Raw genomic sequence first — 23530 nt, 5'->3', positions numbered from 1 at the left:
TTGGGCATGTGAGTAGTGTGTGCAAGAACACTACCGTCTGTTCTCGCTGCACTGGGCCCCACACCACTAACACGTGCGAAGCCAGTGTGCTGAAGTGCACAAACTGCAGCGGCACTCACGATGCCTCATCGAAGGAATGCCCTTTAATTCGTAAGGAAATGGCAATATTAAGGAAAATGGTTAGAGACCACTCGTCTCACCGAGAAGCAGCAATTAGCAGCCGAAATCCAGATTGCTGTATCACATCTGCGTGAGATATGCAGGTTTGCCGGTGCAGTGATTCTTCGGAGAAAGGAAATGCATGTTTCGCTGATAAGTTCCAGTCACAAAGAGTGGTTATAAAATTAAAGCTCAGTTTTTTATCAAAAAAAAAAGTTTTGGTGTGCGAATATCGTTGCCGTCTTCTACGCAGTGGCATACAACTTCTCATTGTCTCACATATACTCAAAATCTCGACATCGCAAGGAATTCCTTGCTGAATTACCGCTGGAAATTGTAACATGACTATGCATTTATTCTGCATGCCAAGTTAATGCTATTTTCTGTTTCTCACTACTGCATTGCGTGGAGTACATTTTCTCTATGTAGTTTGCATAATGCTCGTATTATTATTCTGTATCAATTTGTTTTTGAATTAATTGCACTTTGCATATTTATTCGGTGATTTTTCTAACTGGATTGTTCGTCAGTTTTTATTGTAACTTCTGTTGGAAGTTCCATTGTGACATCCGATTTTAGCACCCTCGCTGCATATTTCCTTGATTACAGACGTTGTTTGTACGAGGTTACACTAAAGAACCTTCCCAGGTGTGCGCAAATACAAGCAACTCGTGCATCATTGACAGTGAAACCGTATCAAGGAGCTCTCACATCCTTCGGAAATTTTAGGCGTCCAAATAACCGGAATCTACTTCAGTCCTTGCGGACGTTTCACTGTATATGATGCAAGCACTTCAGTATAGCCGCAGTATCTTTAATGTGAACTATTATAATCGAACTGAAAACACTTCTATACTATCTGCTAACTCCCAACGCACGCTTCCGTACGCTGCGCTGGTACCGCACTGTGAAATTCTCCATCTATTTGGTGTAACTCTTTCGTTATAATACCAGAGGTGCAGATAGACGTTTCGCTGTAGGCAGCGAACTCCTTCTTCATACTCGAGGTATTCGGCACTCTTTCAGAAACCACCCTAATTCTCGTTTAGACTTTGCAAAACGCTTTACTACATCCGGTGCAAATATTTCGCTGAATCTGAGTCTATCTAAAAGCTTCGCTATGCGAGCTTAGTACTTCTATACACTCTCCGCTATACTTGACGCGTGTTCGTATAAGCTGCGACTGCTGCACTGCACCGATTCCGTTCTGTAAAAATGCGCCTAAGCCTTTCTCGAAACCAAGCACACTGCTGATGCGTATAGCCGCTGCTGCAGTCACACGAAAAAAGTGTCGTGAAACTCCCCCGTAGAGCTTCGGTGCAAAAACGATTCTCGATTCTTGAGTTTGCGTAACTCGCAAGCCTCATCGTGCGGCAACCCTCGCGATGCAGCGGGCCTTCCTCCTGGCACGCATTGGAGCGATTTTGCGGTGAGGTAGCGTCGCTGTTCTGTGGACGCACAGCTCGAGCAGGAAGACGATGAGCGAGAGCGCCGCCATGATGGCCCACAGGGTGAAGACGGCCGCCACGTCGTCGTAGCGGAGCACCTTGAAGGACAGCTCGCCGCCGTGGGAGGCGCTGGCCTTTTGCATGCCTTGGCAGCGGTGCCAGTCCTCCACGCCGTCGTCGTACCACTTGGCGTGAAGCCCGGACTCGATCATGGCTCTTATTCTGCCGGAAAGGGAGGCCGGGATGACACGCAGGGGGACGTAAAAAAAAAGAGCAAGCGATATGACGAGAAACAGGCAACGTAAGGCGATAGTTCTCTTTAAGCAACAGAATGCTCCACGCTGAGATTTACATTCTATTCTATGGGTTACACGTAGCCCTGCGGGTAGCGAGCCGTGTTACAATAAACATTTATAAAACGCTTTCATGAAAAGAGCCAACTCCCATATATTGAACTCTGAACCAATAAAAATTAATTGTGATGCATTTGAAGAAAACAGATGCTTTTAAGCTATAGAATGATAACAACAATTTGGAAACGTTCTAAGAGGCAGCATAGCCTTTAAGTCAATTATCTATACTTTTTCAGGTTTCTAACCTTCTTATCATGTAAGCATCCGCTACAAGTCCCCCCCTCCCCTCCCCAAGAAAGATGACATGACAGATTTAAAGATAGCAAGCACATGCGGCTTGTAGTACTTACGCATTAGCGTCAGTGATATTGCGCACGCGCAAAAGTAAAGATAGGCTTGGCCATTTTTTTATGCAGCGCAACTTGTAGAACTACGTAATTTCACAGCACATGGCAAATCAATTCTCAGGAATCCCGCAAGGTGGAGGAAGGTTCATGAAACGGAAAGATTGACATCTACTCTTCTTGCGGCATGTACCTACAAAGCAAACCCATAAAGGTTTCTAAAAAAATAGAAAAAGAAAGAAAAGACGAAGAAGCTTCACAGTTGAAGAAAATTCTTTCTGGAATTCAAGCCTGGGACTAACGCTCCTTCCCGGGTGGTCGCTCGATCATCTCATCTAGCAAAGAGGCTAGCAGATCGCACGCGAAGGCGAATTAATCAATAACGCGAAACATGGGATACCGAACATGGCAAATCAGTTTTTATTAGTGATCTTATGAAAGGAAATTCAGATGAGAAATTCAAGGTAAGGTCCAAGGTAATGAAGAAAAATTAAAGAAAAAGAAAAGAGGGCCAGAAGGTTTAGTGCCAGCTGTATTTAGCAGCCATGCTATATGTAGGACTTGCTATTTCAAATGGGCTGCTTACAATGATTTGACAAGGGCAGAAAAATTAACGCACATAATAAAACAAAAAACTAAGGATAGATAAGCAAGCCAAGTCCAGTTGACTGGCGTTGAGTGCGTCTTTCATTGGCAGACCCTTCGGATACCCTAAACCAGTATAGTTTTTTTTAATGTGAAATCGTGCAAATAAGATTCCCGCAGTGCAACGAGTGCAAGGTACCGGATGATATTGTCACAGCTCCTCACGACCATGACAACACGTTTGATGCTGAAAAAAGGTTTGCGAATCGGTGACCACTGCAATGGGTTCATGTCACAAGGTATGGTGAGATCCTACACACACCGTACCCTCACATCATTACACCCTACACAGTTACACATGATGGACACACCTCTCTTCATGCTAATGAACGCACAAAAGCGGTATCCCGAGAGCTTGCTAACCGGGCTCCATAGGAAGAGCTGTCGAACCAAGACGACGCATCGACAGAACCACTGGAACGCTACAACATTACATACATAGCAGGACGGTCTTCACCACCTTATCCCCCACCATATCCTTAACGGAGACGATGCCGTGGAGTAGCGATCACTACGTGCTAAATACTTCCCCTGCCTCTTTACTCTTCACCTCTTTCATCTCATAGAGTCCCTACTGTGCAGCAAGACCCGCCGTGGTTGCTTAGTGGCTATGGTGTTGTGCTGCTAGGCACGAGGTCGCGGGATCGAATCGCGGCTACGGCGGCCGAATTTCAATGGGGCCGTAATGCGAAAACGCCCGTGCACTTAAATTTAGGCACATCTTAAAGAACCCTAGGTGGCCCAATTATTGCGGAGTCCCCTACTACGGCGTACCTCATAATTATATCGTGGTTTTGGCGGGGAAATCTCACCACAATGTTTTTATGTTTTTACTGTCTAGCAAAGTCAACAGTATATCACTGCACCTGGAAATGCCCACACCTTTCAGGCTACTCCTCCTGTTCCTTCTATGGTGCCTCGACGTTCTCCTCGCCCGGGGACGTGCGCATTGAGGCCCGTTAATTCGTTCACCCTCACCTTCCTCCTGGGAGAGTGCACCGACAAGCTCAAACCCGCTGGAGCAGGGACGGTTGATCTAGCGGCCGCGCCGAGTGGCACGAGCCAATGGGACCTAACGCACGAGGAAGACGCACCATCTCAATAAGAATAAACGTTCTCTCTTTCTCTTTCTTTCTCCCTCCTCAAAGTGGGATGAAAACGACAACCTTGCTTGCATGACTGAACGCTCGAGCTACCCTGAAGCATGTGTTTCTGTGCCACGTAGCTTGACGAGTGCCAATCAAATCCTGGCCGTGTAAGTGCTCCCCGTGACAATATTGAACACGTACTGTGTCGCTGTCGCCGCTGTACCACTGCGAGGTTATTGGAAAAGACAATTTAATATACGAGGATAAATACAGGTAGTGATTTCCTAGGGCCATGGGACTGAATTGGGAGGCTATCCGAATCACGAAGACCTTGTTGTATTTTTGTGAATCAAAACTTATACAATAACCCCGCTTACATTTCGTTTCATACTTAGCGTACAATGCTGTGGAAGCTATGCAAGAAATCCGGTCACCAAAATTTATCACTCCGTCAGATCCCTCCATGATTTGCTGCGCGTTGCGTCTATGCTTGGCCGCGCGCCGACGGCGTTTGCTCGCGCGAGCTTGCCAGTGAGGCTGCCCCGACTAGCTGAAAATTATATTTAAAAAAAACGAAAAGAAAACAATGGAAAGCAGTCGTACAAATAAACAGTTTATTTTTATTTGAGGATTACATTTTTTTCACTTAATGCTCAAACTGTATAAATGAAGAAAAGTCTCACCTAACTGCTGGCTAGGACACCGAACTATTTGTTTCTGCGAACGCAGCCACTGCAACAAGTATCTGTAGCCTCCATAGCGTTGCACGCGATCCATGAAACTGAGCCTATACACTGGTTTATAGAACATCAGTGTAATTCTGTCGGTTCATGCTGATCATATAAAATGAAGCAGTTAGGCTGATTCAGGAGTAGCTTTCACCCTGCTCACCACAGTCATGATTCAGGTGCAGCCACCGTCTCCCGTTGTGCAATGATAAGGGGTTCTAAAAGGCTAAAAAGAAAGAAAAGAAAAACGTGCATTAAGGAACTCAGTTCAAACGACTAAGCAATTTGCAAGACGACAGAAATTAGGAACAAGAGAGAGCATATGGAGTTAGGCCTCCTATTGGCAGTGCCATTAATACTGGAAATAGAATCCCTACGCACAAAAAATGAAAAAGAACACTTCCGTGCAATTTCTCGGATACAATTCAGATGAAATTGGCCCGTTCCAACAGCGGTGGCGCTCGGTGCAGCTGCCTGCTAATGTCCATTTACTTGTGAAGAACTCACGTGTTGCTTCAATCTTTTTCAATTTATTGCTAATCTTTTTCCATCTCTTCCTTTATTTAACAAACGTATATTCTATCCGGCCCTGGTGTTGTTGTATACCATCCCTTTTCTCACAGTTCTGTGGAAATCAAGCAATTATGCCACCCAAAAAGCGCAGTTCCCTGCTTTTCTAAGCAAATTGGCTTTTCGTACATTGCTTCGACTTATTCTGATTCGGTCAAGCTGGAATCTAAATTTTGAAGGTGTTTCTACTTGGAGCAAGCGCACTAATATGATTACCTTTCGGTCCGCGAATGAATAGGATCCATATTTAAAGGAATCCTTTTACCTGATATAGACGACACTTTATTTCATCAAACAGTCCTGGCAGGCTACCTTAGCTGTCTCGTTAACGAACTGAAATAAATAAATTAATTGAAAACTGCATATTGTTATGAAGACAACAAGGTCGACTGACAAATGCTAACTCTGGGGCAAGCGGAAGTGTGGCGATACGAAGAAGGGGAAAACGTACTTTCCGTGAATCCTGCGTTCTAGGGCTCGCGGCAAGCGCTTCGAGTGGGCCACGGTCATGAAGTGCGTGAAGAGCTCCTCGGGCGCCACATACAGACTGCCGCCGGTGAGCCTGCACTGTTTGGCCAGCATGTGCATGCTGACATCACGGTCGCTGATGATGACAGCGCGGCCGCTGTACAGATCCTTCATGGCACCTTCGGAGTACATGTCGGTGATGGGCACAAATCCGCCGTGGCGACGGACGAGGCTCGTCAGTGCTCGCAGATCTGGCCTTGTGGATGTCTGCGTCACGTGAGGTATCGGCACAGAACGCAGCTAGCGATGTAAGCGTCTATAAAGAACATGTTCCATATCCACTAAGCCCGTGTGGGCATATAGAAATACCATATAAAAAAAAATCTGCATGCTCCGATGTGTCATAGGGCGCCCATCCCATAGGATATATGGGATATTCCACATAGGATATATTGGATCACATGGGACGTGACCCACATCATACATTGGAACATACAAGTTTTTTTTTTTTGTACAGGATCCTCACATGGGGAAGCACAGCAATATAAATAGGGCTATAGCTGGTTCATGTTGATTTTAAGATTATTCGCGTGGTGCTTTCAAGTCACCGTGGTCTCAAAAGTGAAACCCCATATGTTCATAAGAGATTATTGAAAATATGTGAAATATATCGGACATGCGCCCTAAGATATATGTTGTCGGATATTAACTACGACAATATCAGAAGTTTGGCTACTGAAGAAAAGAATGAACAAAACTGGGCGAGTTGGATTACTAGCGTCTTGAAACTCTAAAAGCGCACAAAGACGAGTACAAAGAGAGAAGGCAGGATAAGGCGCTTACTCAACTGAGAGATTTTATACAAGGGAAGCAAGTATACGATCTCAGACACGAAGCAGGCGGGCTGCAGATGCGTGTCAGGGATCACCGGTTAAAGCTTTAAAAGGCAACGTTAACATTACAGAAAATCTAACTATCAGGAAACTTAAATTCCTTGTCATGTAGCAAGACCGAAGAGTGGCTGACACAGTTATCTCTTTTGTTTATGTGGAGGGCCTCTGCCATTTCACTGGTTAGCTGGTTGTTGCTCTTGTAGATAAATTGAGTATCTTTCAGAAGAGGATAGCAATTCATCCGGAGAGACACATCCAGCCGCCCACTGTAGGGAATGTGGTTGCGTGTGTTTGTGCGAGGCGAGCTCACATGACTTTCTACACCACTCACCGCCTTTTCGAGACCAGGGGGGTATGCGACCAGGGGGTATGAGGTATGAGCTGTCGACCTCAGGGGCTCCTATCTAAATGCATGTAAAAGGAGAATTTGTTTTTCTCGGCAGCCACTGCACCAAATTTGAGGAGGAGGTATATGTATATTCTATATTTATTTGAGATTTTCGCAATAAAGTTACTTAGTGTTGTAGGTTCGCAATTTTTTATACAATAGTTAAAGCTTTGCGACACTAAGAGAGCATAACTGAACCTCCCATAACCAGCTAAGAAATCATATTGCTCGCTCATGAATAAACATCCGTGAGCTCTTGCGAAAATAAATGCACCACACTAAATATTATAGTAGCGGAAGGATTGAACCAACCCCCCGGTCATCTTCTAGCAAGCTTCCTATGAAATCAGTCACCGCGGAAGACTTTACGCCGCCAATCCCCGGCTCGCCACGCTATACTACCTTTGTGCCTCCTCTCTGTTTCAATGCTCGCCGATCATCCAAGGGAATCGCACAATTTTGTTCAGCCTGAATGCTCCCTTCTAGCCATGTAGCCGTGGTGGTAAAGTGCTGTTAGTTCCTTGCAAAGCAAACTAACGAAACGGCAAATAAACATACGTGTTCATTTGCCTAAGGTGTACGTGATCGTTCAAGCAAATCAGCCTCGGCCGGATTCGACACTCAATGACTGCCGGGCACGGAGCGCACCCTGGCGCCGTAGGAAGTATAAGGATGAAAAATGACGATGCCAACAAAGGCAGAAAAGAATGAACAGAAATGCTACCGTGTATTTTGAATCCGTGATGTTTTGGTGAAAGAAACTCACGGACTAGTGAAAGCACTGAGGGAAAAGAAAGATCTTGCCGAAGTTTTTTTTCCTCGCACTAGTGTGAGGCATAAAGTGAGAAATTCAGTTTGAACAAATGCAGGTAATTATATGCACTGCAGTCGCCTTTTTGTAGCAACTTTCCCGTCAACAAAATGAGAATTATCAGCGATCTCGTCGTTCCCAACTTTTTTTTTTTTCTCGCTTAGACTTCAAATTTACGGACTGTGCTTTGCACGTTCGCAACTGAGTAGAGGAGAAATCCACACCAGGCGTTCGCAAAGAACACATTCTTCTTTTCGTGATATTATTAAATGAAGGCTTATATTGATATGTGAACGAATACCGTCTTTCCACAACCAAATGCTTTCACTTAGCTAATTATCAAGACATGATACAGATAATAATCGCGTGCTTACCCGTACGTACACCTCGAACACAGTGTCCTTCCACATCAGTGGACGTATGGCGGTCTGGTACGCGATCTCAATTGCAGATTGAAATCTCGGCGGCTCGGTTTTGATGGCCATGCTGGCTTTGAGCTGCCCAGCAAAGCCGTTCGTAAGCACCAGCACTGTGAGCCACCATATGGAAAAGAGCAATCGGCCAGCGTGGCTCTTTGTCTTTGTAGTGTGACCTGTAGAAACAAGTCCAAGTAATTTGATTGTTCCCCGAAGACTCCCGAAAGAGAGCATTCAACACGTCAATTTTAAAACACGGTGTGACTCCTAACAGGACTGACATCGAAAAGCACTGAGTCGTGTGCTTGGTGGTTTGTTTTACGTCGTTTGCAGAGATAGCGAAGCTACTTGGAAACCGTCATGCGCTGTTCTTGACACATTGCTGCCAGTATCTAAATTTGTATAAATTTCTACGCATTTCACCCTGAGGGGAAAATAGTATAGGGACACTAAGACCTCTTTTCGTTTTCGTTCATTTATTCTTCACTAAGGAGAGTGTGTCAGCTTCTTGATAATGCAACGGGTCGTGCCAAAGTAAGGACTATTCAGTTTTTTTTTACGGGTTTGGATATGTAATGCAGGTTTATTTGTAGGAGTTTTCCCACTCGAGTGCTCCAAACGTTCTTTTTTTTTTAAATATTCAATTCAATTATTTCATGTATAAAGAACCGCCGTGGTTGCTCAGTGGCTATGGTGTTGGGCTGCTGAGCACGAGGTCGCAGGATCAAATCCCAGCCACGGCGGCCGCATTTCTATGGAGGCGAAATGCGAAAACACCCGTGTGCTTAGGTTTAGGTGCACGTTAAAGAACCCCAGGTGGTCGAAATTTCCGGAGTCCTCCACTACGGCGTGCCTCATAATCAGAAAGTTGTTTTGGCGCGTGAAGCCCCATAATTTATTTTTTCATGTATAAAGCTAATCATGCATTACCTGGAACAGATTGAAAATGTGTTACCTTAAGAAAATCAAAGCGATCCACGCGTGGGTTAACCATGCACCTGTTGTTATTCACTCTGTCCCCGTCTGTGTGCGCTCTTAACCCTTTATGATGCTTTTCTAACTAGCCCAATAAGCCATCCTGGTGAACTTCGTAAAGCAGTAGAGAATTGAATGTACATGTCAATTACTTCCTAGAAATTACAAAAAAAAATTGGAGAGGAGGCCATGCCTGACAGAAGACGCGTACCCCACACATTACAGAACATACAGAATTTTAAGTGTATCGCGTTATTCTTTTGTTGCTTAATTTTTTTACGCTGAATTCCAATAATATACGTGCTATTTCGCAAGAACAGAGCCCAAAGTGTTGCTTTGTGAATGCGCGCTCTGATTAAGACTTCACATTTACGTATATTTGGTGCACTTGTGTATTAATTTTTCCAAACAGGGTCACCAGGCACATGATTCCTCCTTTTTTTTGTCTTCATGGTGTTGAAAGCAACACTCAAGGACATTGCTGTCTCATGTGCTGCTACTGTCGACCCATTTTCGCATGTGCGTAGCTATGCCTAGCTATGTGCTCTAATATTGTTGAGAAAGTTTGCAGAAATTACGACCAACATGATTAAGATTTTTTTTGTTGCTTTAAGTGCGCAAGTTGGAGACAAATTTCTCGAAATCAACTGCAACGCAAGCCGCGTCACCACTGGCACCATTCGAAGTCACACACGAATACTAAAATGCATGAAAGGTGCAAGTAGAAAAACCTGGAACACCAATTTCACTGATAGCAGGCTGCGTTTTGTTTTTTTCTCGTACGTACCTTCGTAAGAGAAAGAGCGCAGAATGTCCCAGGTGTTCTCGTAAGTCTCCCACACGAAGCTGCCCTTGGTGCGAAGCCTGCGATGTTCGACGAAGGCGACTGCAGCAGCCACCAGCGGAATGCAAGCTACCAGCATTGCCCACACCTGCGATGCCATTACATGTGTAGACCATGTCATAGAGAACGAGGAAAAAAAGAGACGTGCACAACCTCTAGAGAACTTAAACACCTTGCAAACAGACGACTAGCAGCGGGAACCGATTTGCATATACAAATTGATGGAAGTCGGAAATGCGTGATTTCAAGCCTCGCGCATTCCGCTGAATAATGAGACGTTGTCGACTTCTTTTTGAAAGGGTCGCTTCCGCAGAAGTGGGCCGAGTCATGTTTCTAATGGAAGTTTCCAAGTATAGGAGCAAGAGCATCCAGGACTCGTAAATCGCATCGAACAGTCGAAGTTTGTGCATTTGTGCAGCTATTAGCGACTTCGGCGATATATAATCACCTGTACATGCTGTTCAGGCGACTTGTCGGAAGAAATAGGCACGTTCGACGAAGGCGATTTACGCTGCTCAGGCTCAGCAGATGGGCTTGCATTTGGCAGTGCAGGCCAGGCAACGGCACTTTTTTGGGCTTCTGTCTCATTTATAGCGTTGCGTCTGGTCTCGCTCAAGGACTGCGGTTTCAGAGTGTCAGGTGATGATGGCTCTGGACTAGGTTGGCCCTGTGGAGGGTCTGTCCCATTGTCTGGTGAACTTCAGTAGCGGCGGCGGGAGCGTCGTTTTTTTTTTTCACAAAATCGGCGGCTTCCCGGTGCTTGGAGCCTTCCCTTACCATCACCTTATGTAAACTCCACTCCTTCTTGATTCGGGGGCAATTTCTCAACGTGGCTTCATGCGATACTTTGCAATTTCTGCACTTAAATACAGTTGTTTTGCAGGATTCTTTGGTGTGGGACTCAGCGCAGCGTGCACATAGTGCCGCGTTATTAGAAACCCCTCAGACGTTGCCCAACCAGAGACACTTGCGAAAGTGCAGATGTTTCGGAATGAAGGATTTAACGAGGTGGTGGAAATGGCCCACCTTGACAACAGATGGTAGGGTGCCGCCCTTAAAGACTATTCTCACACACGGTGAACTGACAATCCGGGAAATAGGCATGATGGTAGTCTCAGGAGAAGTTGTCTTGACTATAGTCTTCATTCGTTACTGCAATACTTACGTCGTAGATGACGCCTGTTGCTGTGTTCTTGTCGACTGGAATGTGGAAGCGCACTTTGATCCCGTTCAAATTGGTTACTGTAGCAAGATGTCAAAAGCAGTTGATTGCACATCTACGGCGAGAACGTTTTTTGAGAGAGTTAATTCCTATATCGGTTGGTTCATTTCCCACTAATCTTTCAAGGAAGGTGGAGACAGCTTGTCTATCCAAATGCAGCAGATTCTCCAAGGGTATGGCGGGGATCCCCGCTGTACTCTTGGACAGTGCAGAACACAAGCAGTCCCCGAGTCGATTCGGGGACTGCTTGTGTTCTTCACTGTAGACGTACTTGAAAGCGAAAGTGTCCTGACGCTCCTTCGCTTCGCCTTGTGGCTTCGCATGGATTCGAAGCCAACTTCGGAGTCTTCTCCGCTGGCCGAGTACAGTTCCGTGTTGTCACTGGTGGTACCGCCCAGGTTCACTGTAACGCTTCCGCGCTGGCACCACGCAACGCGAGGCCAAGTCTGGAGAAGGTCGGGCAGCGTCAACTTCCATCGTTGCTGGTGGGGGACCGATGCATGCATCGGTACGCCCCCTCCCCCCCCCCCCCCTAGCGAAACGTCGAAAAAGAAAAAACGAAAATATCCAGAAGACGGGAAAGCACCGGTCAACTAGAGACAGATTTCGTCGTCTTCCTTTTACGCAAGTGTTTGTATTGACGCGCCTCTCACATAAAGGTATCGTGCGCAATTTTCTAGCTTGCTCTATAGTTGCTATGGATCAATTGCTTTGCGGTGAAGGTACACTGCACCCTTAAAGCGACACCCGAGGTTGTGGCTCTTCTAGTATAGTTGTCTTATTTCGTAATCCTATCAGCTACACCGATAGCTTCTTATCATTCCGAGTATCTGTTCCATGTAGAGCAAAATTGTGCCTCACTAAAAATTAGTTGGGGTTCCCAAATAAAAATATTTACTTTTTCATCACGTACTTACTGGTCTTTAAGTCAAATTTTCAGATTTCCTTCCCTCTCTCTTTCACCGTCATTCTCACACGCAACATTGCGGCGTCACGCATGAGGCCAAGCAACACTGGAAGGAACGTCAGGAGTTTCAACACTATACATATTTTCGTTAGTAGTTCGATTACAACTGCGGCTCAGCTGATGCCGCACCACATCAAAACAGAACATACAGTTGAACAGAATCTTTCCGGTCCCTTTGCTGTAGCAAGATATGCTGAGCACCATGTAAAACCCCCAAACTTTCATGCCATAAAGGACAGATTTGATTGCATAAAAATGAATAACATAACAAGCGTCACCACTAACTTGAGGCTATTTAGGTTATTTCAGTCTCGCATATAAGGGAAGTTCTGATATTTTTTTGTTCATATTTTCCTCACTGACGTGCGCAAGCTGAGCATCCACGGTTCTGAACCGCTTGTTGAACCGGTTCAGAACACTTCCTCCAATAAATTCCAGGTCGGGTTCGGTTCCATGATGGCAGAAAACAACGATTCAGCTCTGGTTTGGGTTCAATAGCGGCTTGGTTCGGCACCCTGGTTTAAACGTTGTGTTCACACCGTGCTTTATAGTTTTCAGTCCGCAGTGTTGGTTGACTTGCCTGCCAGTCGAAGACGAACAAGTAGCTGAATGCGTTGACGGAGGGCTCTCCAGCGACAGCGATGAGCGCACAGTGACCACTGTACATGGGGGGCGTGTACGTCACCACCTCGGCGCGATCGTAGCGCACGATCACCGGAGCAGCGGCCAGGTCAGCTCCCTGCTTTGTGAAGAAAAGACGAGGACCATGTGGTGGGGTTCCTTTTGTTTTTATTGCCATAGCACTTAATTACGTGGACACTCCAGGCGCGTTTCTGCCGTCGTCGTCGCCATCGCCATGATGTTCTGTCTAAAGTCCAAGGGCCATAACGCCGTCGCCGCGCGCCGTGTGCTGTATGCGCGAATGAAAGCGGGCGAGGGTGAGGCGGTCATCGCGGCTCAACCTCGCGCTCGCAAGGGAGGAAAGTGGGGAGGAAGCGCGCCTTTTTCCGTAGTGCGCAAGGAACCGGGGGGAGAGGGGGAGGGGCGCGTTGTACTTCGGCGGCAACTGCTTATGGCGCGACCGCGCGCTGACGCGAGGTCTTTATCTTTAACGCGACCTGCTTTGAGGACATAGTCAAGGTGGACCGACGTCTTGTAGCTTTTCGTGTTCTCGTCACTTAGTTTGCATTGAAACGATAGACAAAACGAAGGTCCCTACGCTCGCTGCTGCGGCCCCGCTTCCTCACGCCCGCATTTTTACAGTGGGTGTCCGTAGTCATCGAGTGGGATGTGTGCATGTTTGCCTGGGTTCGCTGGCACTGTGCTTGTTAATTTAGCTAGTAAGCGAGCGTTCACAAGTTTATACTGCTGATAAAACTACTCTTCTTACTTGTTATGGCTTTATACTAATTTGGTATAGCAGTCAATCGCAGCGAGCGCTGAAAGGCACAGTTAGCCTGCTTCGTGCACGTCTAACAAGTTACAGTTACGAAACTTGTTTTCAACGGGGCACTCAACGAGGTCTTTTCACGCACTAGTCAGAAGCCATCCGTTTCGTTCACTCTGGCGCTTTTCGCAAAGCACAACACGAAACATGAATAAGCTGACCAGAACGGCCCATTTTTATACAGGAACTGTGAAAACGTGTCACTACCAGTGCACTGGAAATTATTGTTCGGCAAGGATACCACAGCATCTCGTTCTTAAGGCGTGGTTTTGATTTACTGAGCGGCTTTTTACGAAGGACGTAACGCTAAATGTCATTTTTTTAGAAATACCTCTGTTAATTAAAACGGTAAGGTACATTTTTTTAAAGTGCATCACGTACAATAATTTGTGCTTGTTGATCTCGTGTGTCGACGTCATCATAACTAATTTTGTCTGGCGCTTCGGATGTGGTGTGAAATCATCCCTCGAAAAGGGCAGGCAAGCATTCTACATACGGGCTACTAGAGCCGCACTATGCGCACCCTTACTATTTCCTTTTTTTCTTGCGGCAGAGAGGTTTAGAACAGGGGTCCAGAACTTAGGGGGCCCCAACAAGCGAACACTTTGCGTTCACAGGCTGCACCACCGAGAAAGTGCTTTAGAATAGGGTTAGCTGCTTGCGCTAGCGTCCCGCTATTGCAGCGCCCTTCGTGAAGTATAATGAAATCATAATGGCAGAGAAACAAAACATGGAATAATGCAATCCGCAATATTTTGTAGCATGAAAACTATACCTGAGAGCTTATCATTCTCAATAAAAAAGCGGTGACGCGTTTTCGATATGTTGGCAGCGACGTTGAGACGACGCAAAGCAGGCGCAAAGCAGGTTTAGGGTGTTTGGGGCGCCCATGCTATCTTTTTTTTTTTAATTTAGCGTTGGGGGCATTGCGAAAACCCAAATTCAATGTTACCGTTTGGGTTCGGCGCATGCGTTGTGGCGAGATGCTGATCATTGGTGCTAAGAGACGCTAACAAATGCGCATTTGGACCAATCTCAGACGCCGGCACCACCCACTTCATCCGGTTATCTGTTTTCAGGACGCTGGCTCGGCGCCCATCGAAACCCTCTCCCCTTGAGCGGGCTGCTCGCCTCTTGGCAGCCAATTAGATAAGAAAAGCCAATCAATGTAGGTAATGTTATTTGTTTTGAAAGCAAGCAAAAGTGGCTTCCTATTTAAACGAAGAAACGAGGAGAGCATTTGATTGGTTCTGACGGAAGCCCGTCAGGTCGGGAGGAATCATGATAAAAGCTACAAAATTCCACCCCCTCCCTACCAGATAAGCTTCCGTCAAAACCTTGGTTTCAGTAACCTACACCAGGCGTACGATCAACCCGTTATCACCGACATTCACCACATCCACCCTTCACCACATCCACACGCGATGCTTACGTCATATTTTAAACGTTTATAAACATTGTATCGCACTTCCTTGAATACATTGCGAAGGAGGCTCCCGTCAGGGGAGCTCAAACGCCTTTTTTTCGTTCTTTTATTGGTCAGTGCCCTTCTTTATACCTTTTATCGTGCTAAACTTCAGTAGGGCCACTTTATTTTGCAAGAATAGCACAATAATCCATCTGGCGCCACATTATAGAGGGATTTTGTCGGCGTCATCGTGGTCGTTATCTTGGGATACTGGCGCGTCGAGAAATTGAGTAAACAAGAAACATGACAACACGACAGGTACACTTTGTGCTTAGCGGTAAACGTATAGCAGTGATAATGCGGTGAAAAAGGGGTCGCTATAACGCAAAGCTATTCCAAACTTTTCTATTCCAATTCTGCAATCCACGACTGGTCAAAAACGTTTTCGCACCACACCTACTTCGCCTGTCTGTCACGCGACGTCACAAAAACCGCGATCGCTCCCCGTTTGATAGGACGTGTACACATTGATCGTGCATGATTAGACCGAACAAAAGAAAAAATTATTCTTTCTGATTCGACGCCTTTTCGCTATTAGCCCTCTGCTATTGGTCAAAAGTTCTCGAGCTGCACCCACGGCACCCGAGAAAACACATCGGGTGAAAGTAACGTGTAAGCGTAAAGATGCATTAATAAGCCGAACGAAGCTGATTTTTTTTCTCCCGAATAGCCAGACACTGCCCCATTCCGAAAGGAACAAAAGATGGCTGCCGCCGATTGCTCAGGCACTGGTTACTCGCACTTGCCAGATGGCATGGGTTTATTTGCGTACAATAAAACATTTTGCGTGACCGTGTAACGTTATCGCGCACTTTCGGAACGTTTACGACATCTCTCTGCCGGCTCTTCCTTGCTGAGTATCCGTTTTAGCGGCATTTTTGACGTTCCGTTGCACGCCGCCGTGATTTTCAACCAGCGACCGCAAGCTAAGTAAGGGAAAGCGGACCAACTGCAGACTCCAGCACCACCCTGTTCATCCGGTTGTATGTTTTCAGTGCGCTGGCTTGTAGCCATCGAAACCTCCGCTACTTGACGTGCACCTGGACTCTGGGCAGCCAATTAATTAAGAAAAAACCTCTCAATGTAGGCACTGTTATTTGTTTTGAAAGCAAACAAATTGGACTGTTCAGGCAACGCTGCGGGTCACCGCCCGATGTTTGCGCTGGCGGTTACGGAAAATCGACGTCGGGAGACTGGAGTAAAAAAAAAAAATATTGGATCATTTTTACGCTACAGGCCCCATGATTACCGTCAAAAAGCAAAACAGTCTATGCGAGATAATATGGTGCCCTGACGTCATCGAGGCCGCCATGTTGCGGTAGTAGCATGGTGATAAGCCACGTCCGTGACATCACGTCGTGCACGTACGTTTTTCCAAAACAGCAGATGATTTAATCTGTACAGGCTCGCTCACCCCGCTGTGCAAAAGTCCAATGATGCCGTTGTAGGAACCGTTCGTCAGGCGGACGCCAAATGACCGTCGGGGGTCGTACACGATGTCGTAACTGCGCGTAAGAGGAAGACATACAGTGGGAAAAAAAGCTACATTTAGTTAGTGAAAAAGCACATATACATAGTAAGCACAAAGAACACAATCACCACTCATACCCCCCTCCCCCCTTCCTAAATAAAGTGCATGCATGACGTGCGGGCACGTTATTTATACAGCCACATCGCGCTTCGAAATAAATACACATCACCTTTTTAATCGAAACAAAGATCGAATGGCAATGGGTTTCGAGGGGAGTAAGGCACCACCTTCAGAGCGCTTTTGTTTAGTGATTTTAATAACGGAGGATAGTATCAATGTAGTAAAACGATAAAGACAGATCAAAGCCTAATGATTATGGGACAAGTGGGGATTACGCCAGGTTAAAGTGAAAATTGGTGATTAGTGCTGCAAGCTTTCTGCGCTCGACCAAAGTTCTGCCTTCTGCCAAGGCATATTTTTTTTCTCGTTCGCGAAGGTTTCCAGTGTGAAGTATTGTACCACCTTCCTTTGTCACAAAAAAATAATATTTTATGGCCATATACCGATAGTCATTTCGGGTCTCGCAAATGTGTGCCCAGTTCCAAGAGGTTTCCTTGCTTTAAAAGAGTTGATATTTTTTAAAATGAAAGATAGCACCCATGGAAGGCGATGAACGTATTGGCGTACACCCGTAAGCAAAAGTATACGGATCAATTGGTCACCGAAAAAACAGAATTTCTTCGTAATTACCATGCATAAACTGAAATTGACAAGTGCATTGGAAAGTTCGCAATGCCAAGTTTAGACTGCAGTTCTCGATTTCAAGTTACCCTAGTTTGGCAAATATACAAAGAGTTTATCGTTCAGACTACCGAGCTTCGTGAAAATGATTGTACAGTGCTTGTTACAGCATTTTTTCCTTCCTTTTACCAACCTCTGAAATAGCAACTCTTCATCTGCAACAATAGTTCAGCTGTTTGCATGTGCACTACGTATAGCAACATATTTGTTAAAAGCCCAAGTCTGTCTGTTTTCGTGGCCCCCTCGGCGAGATCACTAGCTGCCCGTTCTGTGCTGATATTTTAGAAAGTCACGCTGACGTTATAACTATTAATTTATTTTGCGTAATTTCTTTCTCGCTTTCCTGTACTTCTTGGTCTCTTTGTTGGCCGCGTTTTGTGTGTCATGTCTTGGTCGTAATCATGCACATCCACCTTTCTTCTGTGAAAATTAGCATTAGATTTTTTCGCAATACGGAGCACAAATTTACTGCACATTGCCGACCATCGGTCGTGTTCGAGTTGCAGTCTGCGTAGCATAAATCTTTTCAGCTACGTATGTTTCCTGCCTGCACCATATCGTGTTTGCTCGGTTAGACGCAGTTCACACTAATCAGAAGTTTTGCCTGCTCACACTTTCACCTGTTCCTCCACCCCACTCACGATGCAGCTCCACTCCTTGTAGAGAATAAGTCCACTTGTGAGATTAGCAGTGGCCTCATGACAGATCCTTGTTCGCTATAACCACCGGTATTGGTTAGAAGGATAAGACGTTTCACGCTCCACCGATCACCGCTTAATCCATCGCCCCTTGGGCTGGCTCACCTGAAGGGAACAAAGTCGGCCAGTGCTTGCAGAATGTGACCAAACATGCCGGCCACGTAGAGGTCCTCGCCTCTGTAGACAGGTTGCACCCATGGTGGAGCCTACAGTGCGCAGTGGAAACTTTCACAATTGTGCTTTCGTACTCTGTGCTCGCCTGTTCCAACTTATTGCCTAATTTCTGCGTCATAACATGGTCTCCATACCGCTTGGGAAGGCTGAACGGACCCATAGCAGTAGCGCTGCCTGAAGGCCCACGCTGGCCCCACAATAAGTACATTAAAGGATCCTATCAGATATGCCCAGTACCACCAGTTGAAGTCCCAGCACTAGTCCTCAATTATACTGCAATAAAATAAGGCCTCGAGAACCCGTTTTGAAACAGTCCTTTGTTCTTAATGTGTGAGGCCCTATTAAGACATCTTACAGTTCACCTAGGATCGATTTGAGCACTGAGAGTCGAGATAGCGTGGTTCGTGAGTATGAGGCATGCTCAAGTAAGAGAGAGAGAGAGAATCAACTTTTGTGCTGAGCCCTTAGTGATGGTTGGTGCGCGCTGGCACCAGATGGGGTGGAACCTTCTTCTCAGGTCCCATATGTGTCCAGCAGTTCCTGGCCCCTAGCCGCCAGCGCGAGCTGGGCCGGTAGGTCGGGGCTGGACAACAAGGTCTCCCATCGCTCGGGGGGGTTGGGGCCGGGGAGGGTGGGGGTAGGGATGGTGGGGGGTTCTTGAGCTTAGTGCACTCTGCAAGCATGTGCGCTAGAGTGCCTTTTGACCGTCTGCAAAAAGGGCATGAAGTGTCATGCTCTGTTGGAAACATCTTATGCAAGAGCACGGGATGCGCTAGCGACCCCGCTTGCGTGCGTCGCACGATCGTTTGCTGAATTCGGTTGAGTTGCGGATGCGGACGGGGAAGCCTACATCTGCCGCTTCTGTACATTTGCGTGATTTCTTTGTAGCTTGTCACGGGGTGCGGTAGCCCTGGCTCGTCCTCGGCCCGGATCGACAGTTCTCGGGCATAGTGGTCGGCGAGTGCGTTGCCTTCCACTTGCGAGTGAGCCGGGACCCACACGAGCTCAACGGCCCGCCCCGGTGATTTGCATTTGTTGAGGATCGCTAGTGCCACAGAAGAGATGTTCACCTTGCGGTAGCTTGCGTAGGCGGTCTGGGAGTCCGTGACAACGGTCCTCACTCCCGGTTGTGCGAGTGCGAGGGCCACGGCCACTTCTTCTGCTTCGGCTGTATTTGTCGTCCGTATCCACGCGCCTGTGACCAGTTTATCGATGGTGGTGACGACCGCCGTTGCTCTGGTTCCGTGCTTGTGAAGTGAGGCGTCCGCGTAGAGGCCCTCGGGGTCCTCTTCCAGCTGTCGAGCCAGTGCCTTGGCCCGCGCAGAGCGTCTCTCGTTGTTCCTCCCCGGCTGCATGTTCCGGGGGAGGGGCTTGGTCTTAATAATGTCTCTCCACGTTGTGGGGAGCGGCTCCATTGTCGGTAGCTGTTCAATTTGCCATCCTATCTTGCGTAGGACGGCCCGACCGTGCTCTGTCCGGCTCAGCCTTACCCTCTGGTGGGATAGGTGTGCTTCCACCAGCTCTTCCACCGGGTTGTGGGCACCCATTTCCAGCAGCTTCTGCGTTGACGAGTAGACTGGGATGCCCATGGCGAGTTTTACTGCTTTCCTTATCGTCGTGTTCAGCGTTTCGCGGTTCACCTTCGCAAGCTGGAGGTACGGGGCGGAGTACGTTACGCGTGACACGACGAATGCCTGCACCAGGCGCAGTGCGTCTTCTTCTTTGATTCCTCTGTTCCGGTTGGTGACTCTCCGGATCATGCTCAGGACTTGCTCGGATGTGGTCTTGATTTTGTTGACGGCTGCGTGCGCCTTGCCATCGCTGCGCAACAGCAGGCCCAGTATCCGGATCTGCTGCGTTGGTTTGATCTCTGTGCCGTCGATGGTGATGATTATGTTCGGCGGCGGCTCTTTCTTTGGTCTTCCGGGCTGTACCATGAGCAGCTCCGATTTCTGTGGAGCGCAGCTCAGGCCACAGGTCCAGGCATACTCGTGGACGGTCGTTGCCGCTCTCTGCAGGGCTTCCTCCGCCCAGGCATCGGAACCCGCGCGGTTCGTCCACACCGTTATATCGTCGGCATAGAACGCGTGGTCCACGCCCTCGGTCTGATTGAGTAGTTCGGGCAGGGGCAGGAGTGCTAGGTTGAAAAGCAGAGGCGACAGGACAGACCCCTGTGGGGTACCCCTGTCTCCGAGCTCCACAGGCTCTGACCGTTCATTTCTTATCCGGATAGTTGCTGTTCTATTGGTTAGGAAATCTTTGATATAGCCGTAGGTCTTGCGGCCACACCCTGTCTTGCGCAGGTTCTCGAGCACGCTGGAGTGGGACACGTTGTCGAAGGCCCCTTTGAGGTCCAAAGCCAGTATACCCCGGTGCGCGTGCCTCGTTGCTCTTTTAATCACCAGTTCGTGTAATTGGATCAAGACGTCTTGGGTGCTCAGGTGCTGGCGGAATCTATACATGGTCGCCGGCATCTGATTTGTCTCGTCCAGGTGTGCTTGAAGTCTTCTGAGAACCGTGCGTTCCATGACCTTGCCCACACAGGACGTGAGCGAGATGGGGCGCATGTTCTCGATGGTCATAGGTTTGCCGGGTTTAGGTATGAACCGTACCTCGGCCTCTCTCCATTCTGCGGGCAACTTCGAGCTTACCCAGTTTCTGTTGATGTGACCCAGGAGCCCGCGTGCCGCCGCATCACTCATGTTATTGAGCAGCTTGTATGTAATGGCGTCCGTTCCGGGTGCGCTCGCCTTATTACTCTCGTCTATGGCTGTTAATAACTCCGTGATGGTGAACGGTTCATCCAATGCCGGATTTTCCGGTCCCCCGTACTCCTCCGGTATCGGAAATCGCCCTCTCTCCGTCTTGAGGTAGATCGCCTTGAGGTCTTCAATGAGCCTTTGGCCGTTGCCATCGTAAGCGTTCAGAACTTTGGTGAGGTTGCGGTTGGTTGCGGTCTTGCTGCTCAACGGGTCGATCAGGTGTCTGAGCAGGCACCAGGTCTTGCGCGCCGACAGCTTTCCCTGCAGCCCGTCGCACGTACTCATCCAGTTCTCTCGGCACAGCTTGGTTGCGTATTCAGCGATCTGTTTGTTGAGGAGCGCGATGCGTTTGACGAGCTTCTTGTTTCGTAGTTGACGCTTCCATCTTCGCGTGAGCGAGTGCCGCGCCTCCCACATGTGTGCTAGTTTGGCGTCGACGAAGGGCGTCTGCATCGTTGTCACAACTTCTTGAGTAAATATGTCGAGCGCGATCTTTTGTTCTCGCGCCCATTCTGCGTACGTTTGATGTCTGCCCTCCTCCGCGTTTTCTCGGAGGTCTCGTTTTCTTCGTCCGTGTGCTTGCGCATTCGGTCCCAGTCGGTGATCCGGGCTTTGCCGAGGGCTGCCCATTACCTTCGTTCCTTGATCGTTACCCTTATGATGCTGTGGTCGGAGCCCAGGTCTACGTCTTCGTTCCGCCAGGCCACTTCTAGGGAGCCCGCCATCCACGACAGGTCCGGGGTGGTGTACCTGTTGACGCTGTTTCCCTTTCGGGTGGCGACGCCCGGTTCATTAAGAAGCGCCATTTCTTGGTCCTCCATTGCCTTTGCGAGAGCCTTGCCTCGTTTAGATTGGTATTTGTAGCCCCATGTAGTAAGAAAGTAGTAAGTAGTAACCCCTCAAGTAAGAAAGAGGCTTTATTTCTGGAAGACTGGCTGGGTGTTTATGTCTGGCTGGGTCGCAGCGCTGACTGTACTTATTCGTAGAATGCAATCGAATACGGATATTCGAGAGAAACGGATGTTGAATACAAGATGAAATACCGGATATTTCTTATCCTGCTTAGGAAAAGAAACAACGAAAGAAAACACGTTATTGGAAGGAATCCTACAGAACTCTGACATGAAGGTATGCTACAGTGTCGTCATAACATTACCAGTAACACAGGGGTACAGACGAGTTTCCGTAAGTGTTTGTATAGGGACAGAGACATTACGTTTAAGTCAGCCTCAGAATAGAACCCGGCTCTCCTTTAGGTACAGGACGTATTTCAAGAAAGTACGAGACTACTTCACTGGACATTTATTACGAACAATGCTACTTAGAATTTTCATGAACTAGTCTGCTCCTGAACTAGCCATAAACGAACGCACACCAACATTTCCGATTGGCTTACATCAAGCAGCTGAAGTGACCTGCGCTATAAATGAACGGGCCTTCTACGCTGCGTCAGACAGACTTCCCGTATTTTTGGAAAAGAAAAAAAAATATTATGAAATTCTGAAACAGCATAGTGTGATTATAAAGAGAAGTATTCGGTTCATGTTAGAATGTCCGGACAAATGAAAATATGTGGCAAGGGACACATTTGCTCCTATCACACAAAAGGTGCACTGAGGTGGACCGAGAACATAATAAAATATGCTTCCGTGTAAAGTAGGTGACGCAAGGGCGTTATACCATACCTTGCATTGATACATGAGGCAAAACAATATACATAAAACTAGAACGTGTAGAAATAAATTCTGCTTAGGAAACCGAAAGAAAGTTGTACGTAAGAGAGGAACATTGGAACGCCGAAGCAACTTCGTATTTCGATTACAACCAATCAGTCTGACCACTCACCGTAGCAAAGGTAACTCGAAGGTGCGTAGCATTCGACGTCATGCTTAAGTGCAGGGAGACGACTAATGTGAAACTGAGAGACCTCCTCCATTTAAATGTATTCAATTCAAGTACGTCTCGCAAGTTTATTGCTTCGTACTTGTTATGAGCTAATTTTAATGGTTCGGCAATCGCAGCCAGCGGCACACTTGTCACGCAAATAAGAAGCGAGAATGGCGCAAAAGCATCGAACCTTGCAAAAACAAAAAAAAACGCACTATTATCTCTATGCACTTCCTAAAAGAAAATTGCACTTCTGCGGTGTAACAAAAGCAGATACCCTTGCTTCGCAGTGCTTAATGAACACGTGCTTAATTAATTGGGTCTTCAGTAATCGGACAGCGAACGTGTTCGAACAGCGTTTGATGAATCAATGATTATTGAAGAAAAACAGAGCAACGAGTTTATTCTCAGACAGGGCGATAACAGACAATTATAATTCACGATAAAGGCATGTACCTGTGCTAGTAGAAAATCAGCTCAAGTAAGTGATAGTGAGTTGTGGG

The 23530-nt window shown here is 47.2% G+C and overlaps 2 protein-coding genes across 2 annotated transcripts in view; one reads left to right on the top strand and one right to left on the bottom strand.

Moving 5' to 3' along the window:
• LOC139057741 (uncharacterized) overlaps positions 1–23530 on the top strand; it is a 77637-nt gene that overhangs the window by 43241 nt on the left and 10866 nt on the right. The gene's annotated exons all lie outside the window — the stretch shown is intronic.
• LOC139057082 (glutamate receptor ionotropic, delta-1-like) lies at positions 1523–23033 on the bottom strand. Its single transcript, XM_070534869.1, has 8 exons — positions 22986–23033; positions 18310–18410; positions 16649–16739; positions 12900–13058; positions 10074–10218; positions 8270–8487; positions 5787–6070; positions 1523–1829 (listed from the first exon to the last, which is right to left on the bottom strand). The coding sequence occupies exons 1-8, from the start codon at positions 23025–23027 to the stop codon at positions 1523–1525; spliced, it is 1347 nt and encodes a 448-aa protein (XP_070390970.1). The 5' UTR covers positions 23028–23033.

Source organism: Dermacentor albipictus, chromosome 3 (genome assembly GCF_038994185.2).
Source record: "Dermacentor albipictus isolate Rhodes 1998 colony chromosome 3, USDA_Dalb.pri_finalv2, whole genome shotgun sequence".
NCBI lineage: Eukaryota > Metazoa > Arthropoda > Arachnida > Ixodida > Ixodidae > Dermacentor > Dermacentor albipictus.
The sequence above is the reverse complement of the archived record's forward strand: the minus strand, read 5'-3'. Positions and strand labels throughout refer to the sequence as shown.

What these genes read in the sequence shown, in the direction of transcription:
- LOC139057082 (XM_070534869.1), bottom strand. Translation starts at nt 23,027, where the DNA reads ATGACGTCGAATGCTACGCACCTTCGAGTTACCTTTGCTACG. An exon ending in GCGCTCTTTCTCTTACGAAG is followed by an intron (nt 8,488 to 10,073) that starts GTACGTACGAGA and finishes TTGTTTCTACAG; the next exon opens with GTCACACTACAAAGACAAAG. An exon ending in TGTTCGAGGTGTACGTACGG is followed by an intron (nt 6,071 to 8,269) that starts GTAAGCACGCGA and finishes CACGTGACGCAG; the next exon opens with ACATCCACAAGGCCAGATCT.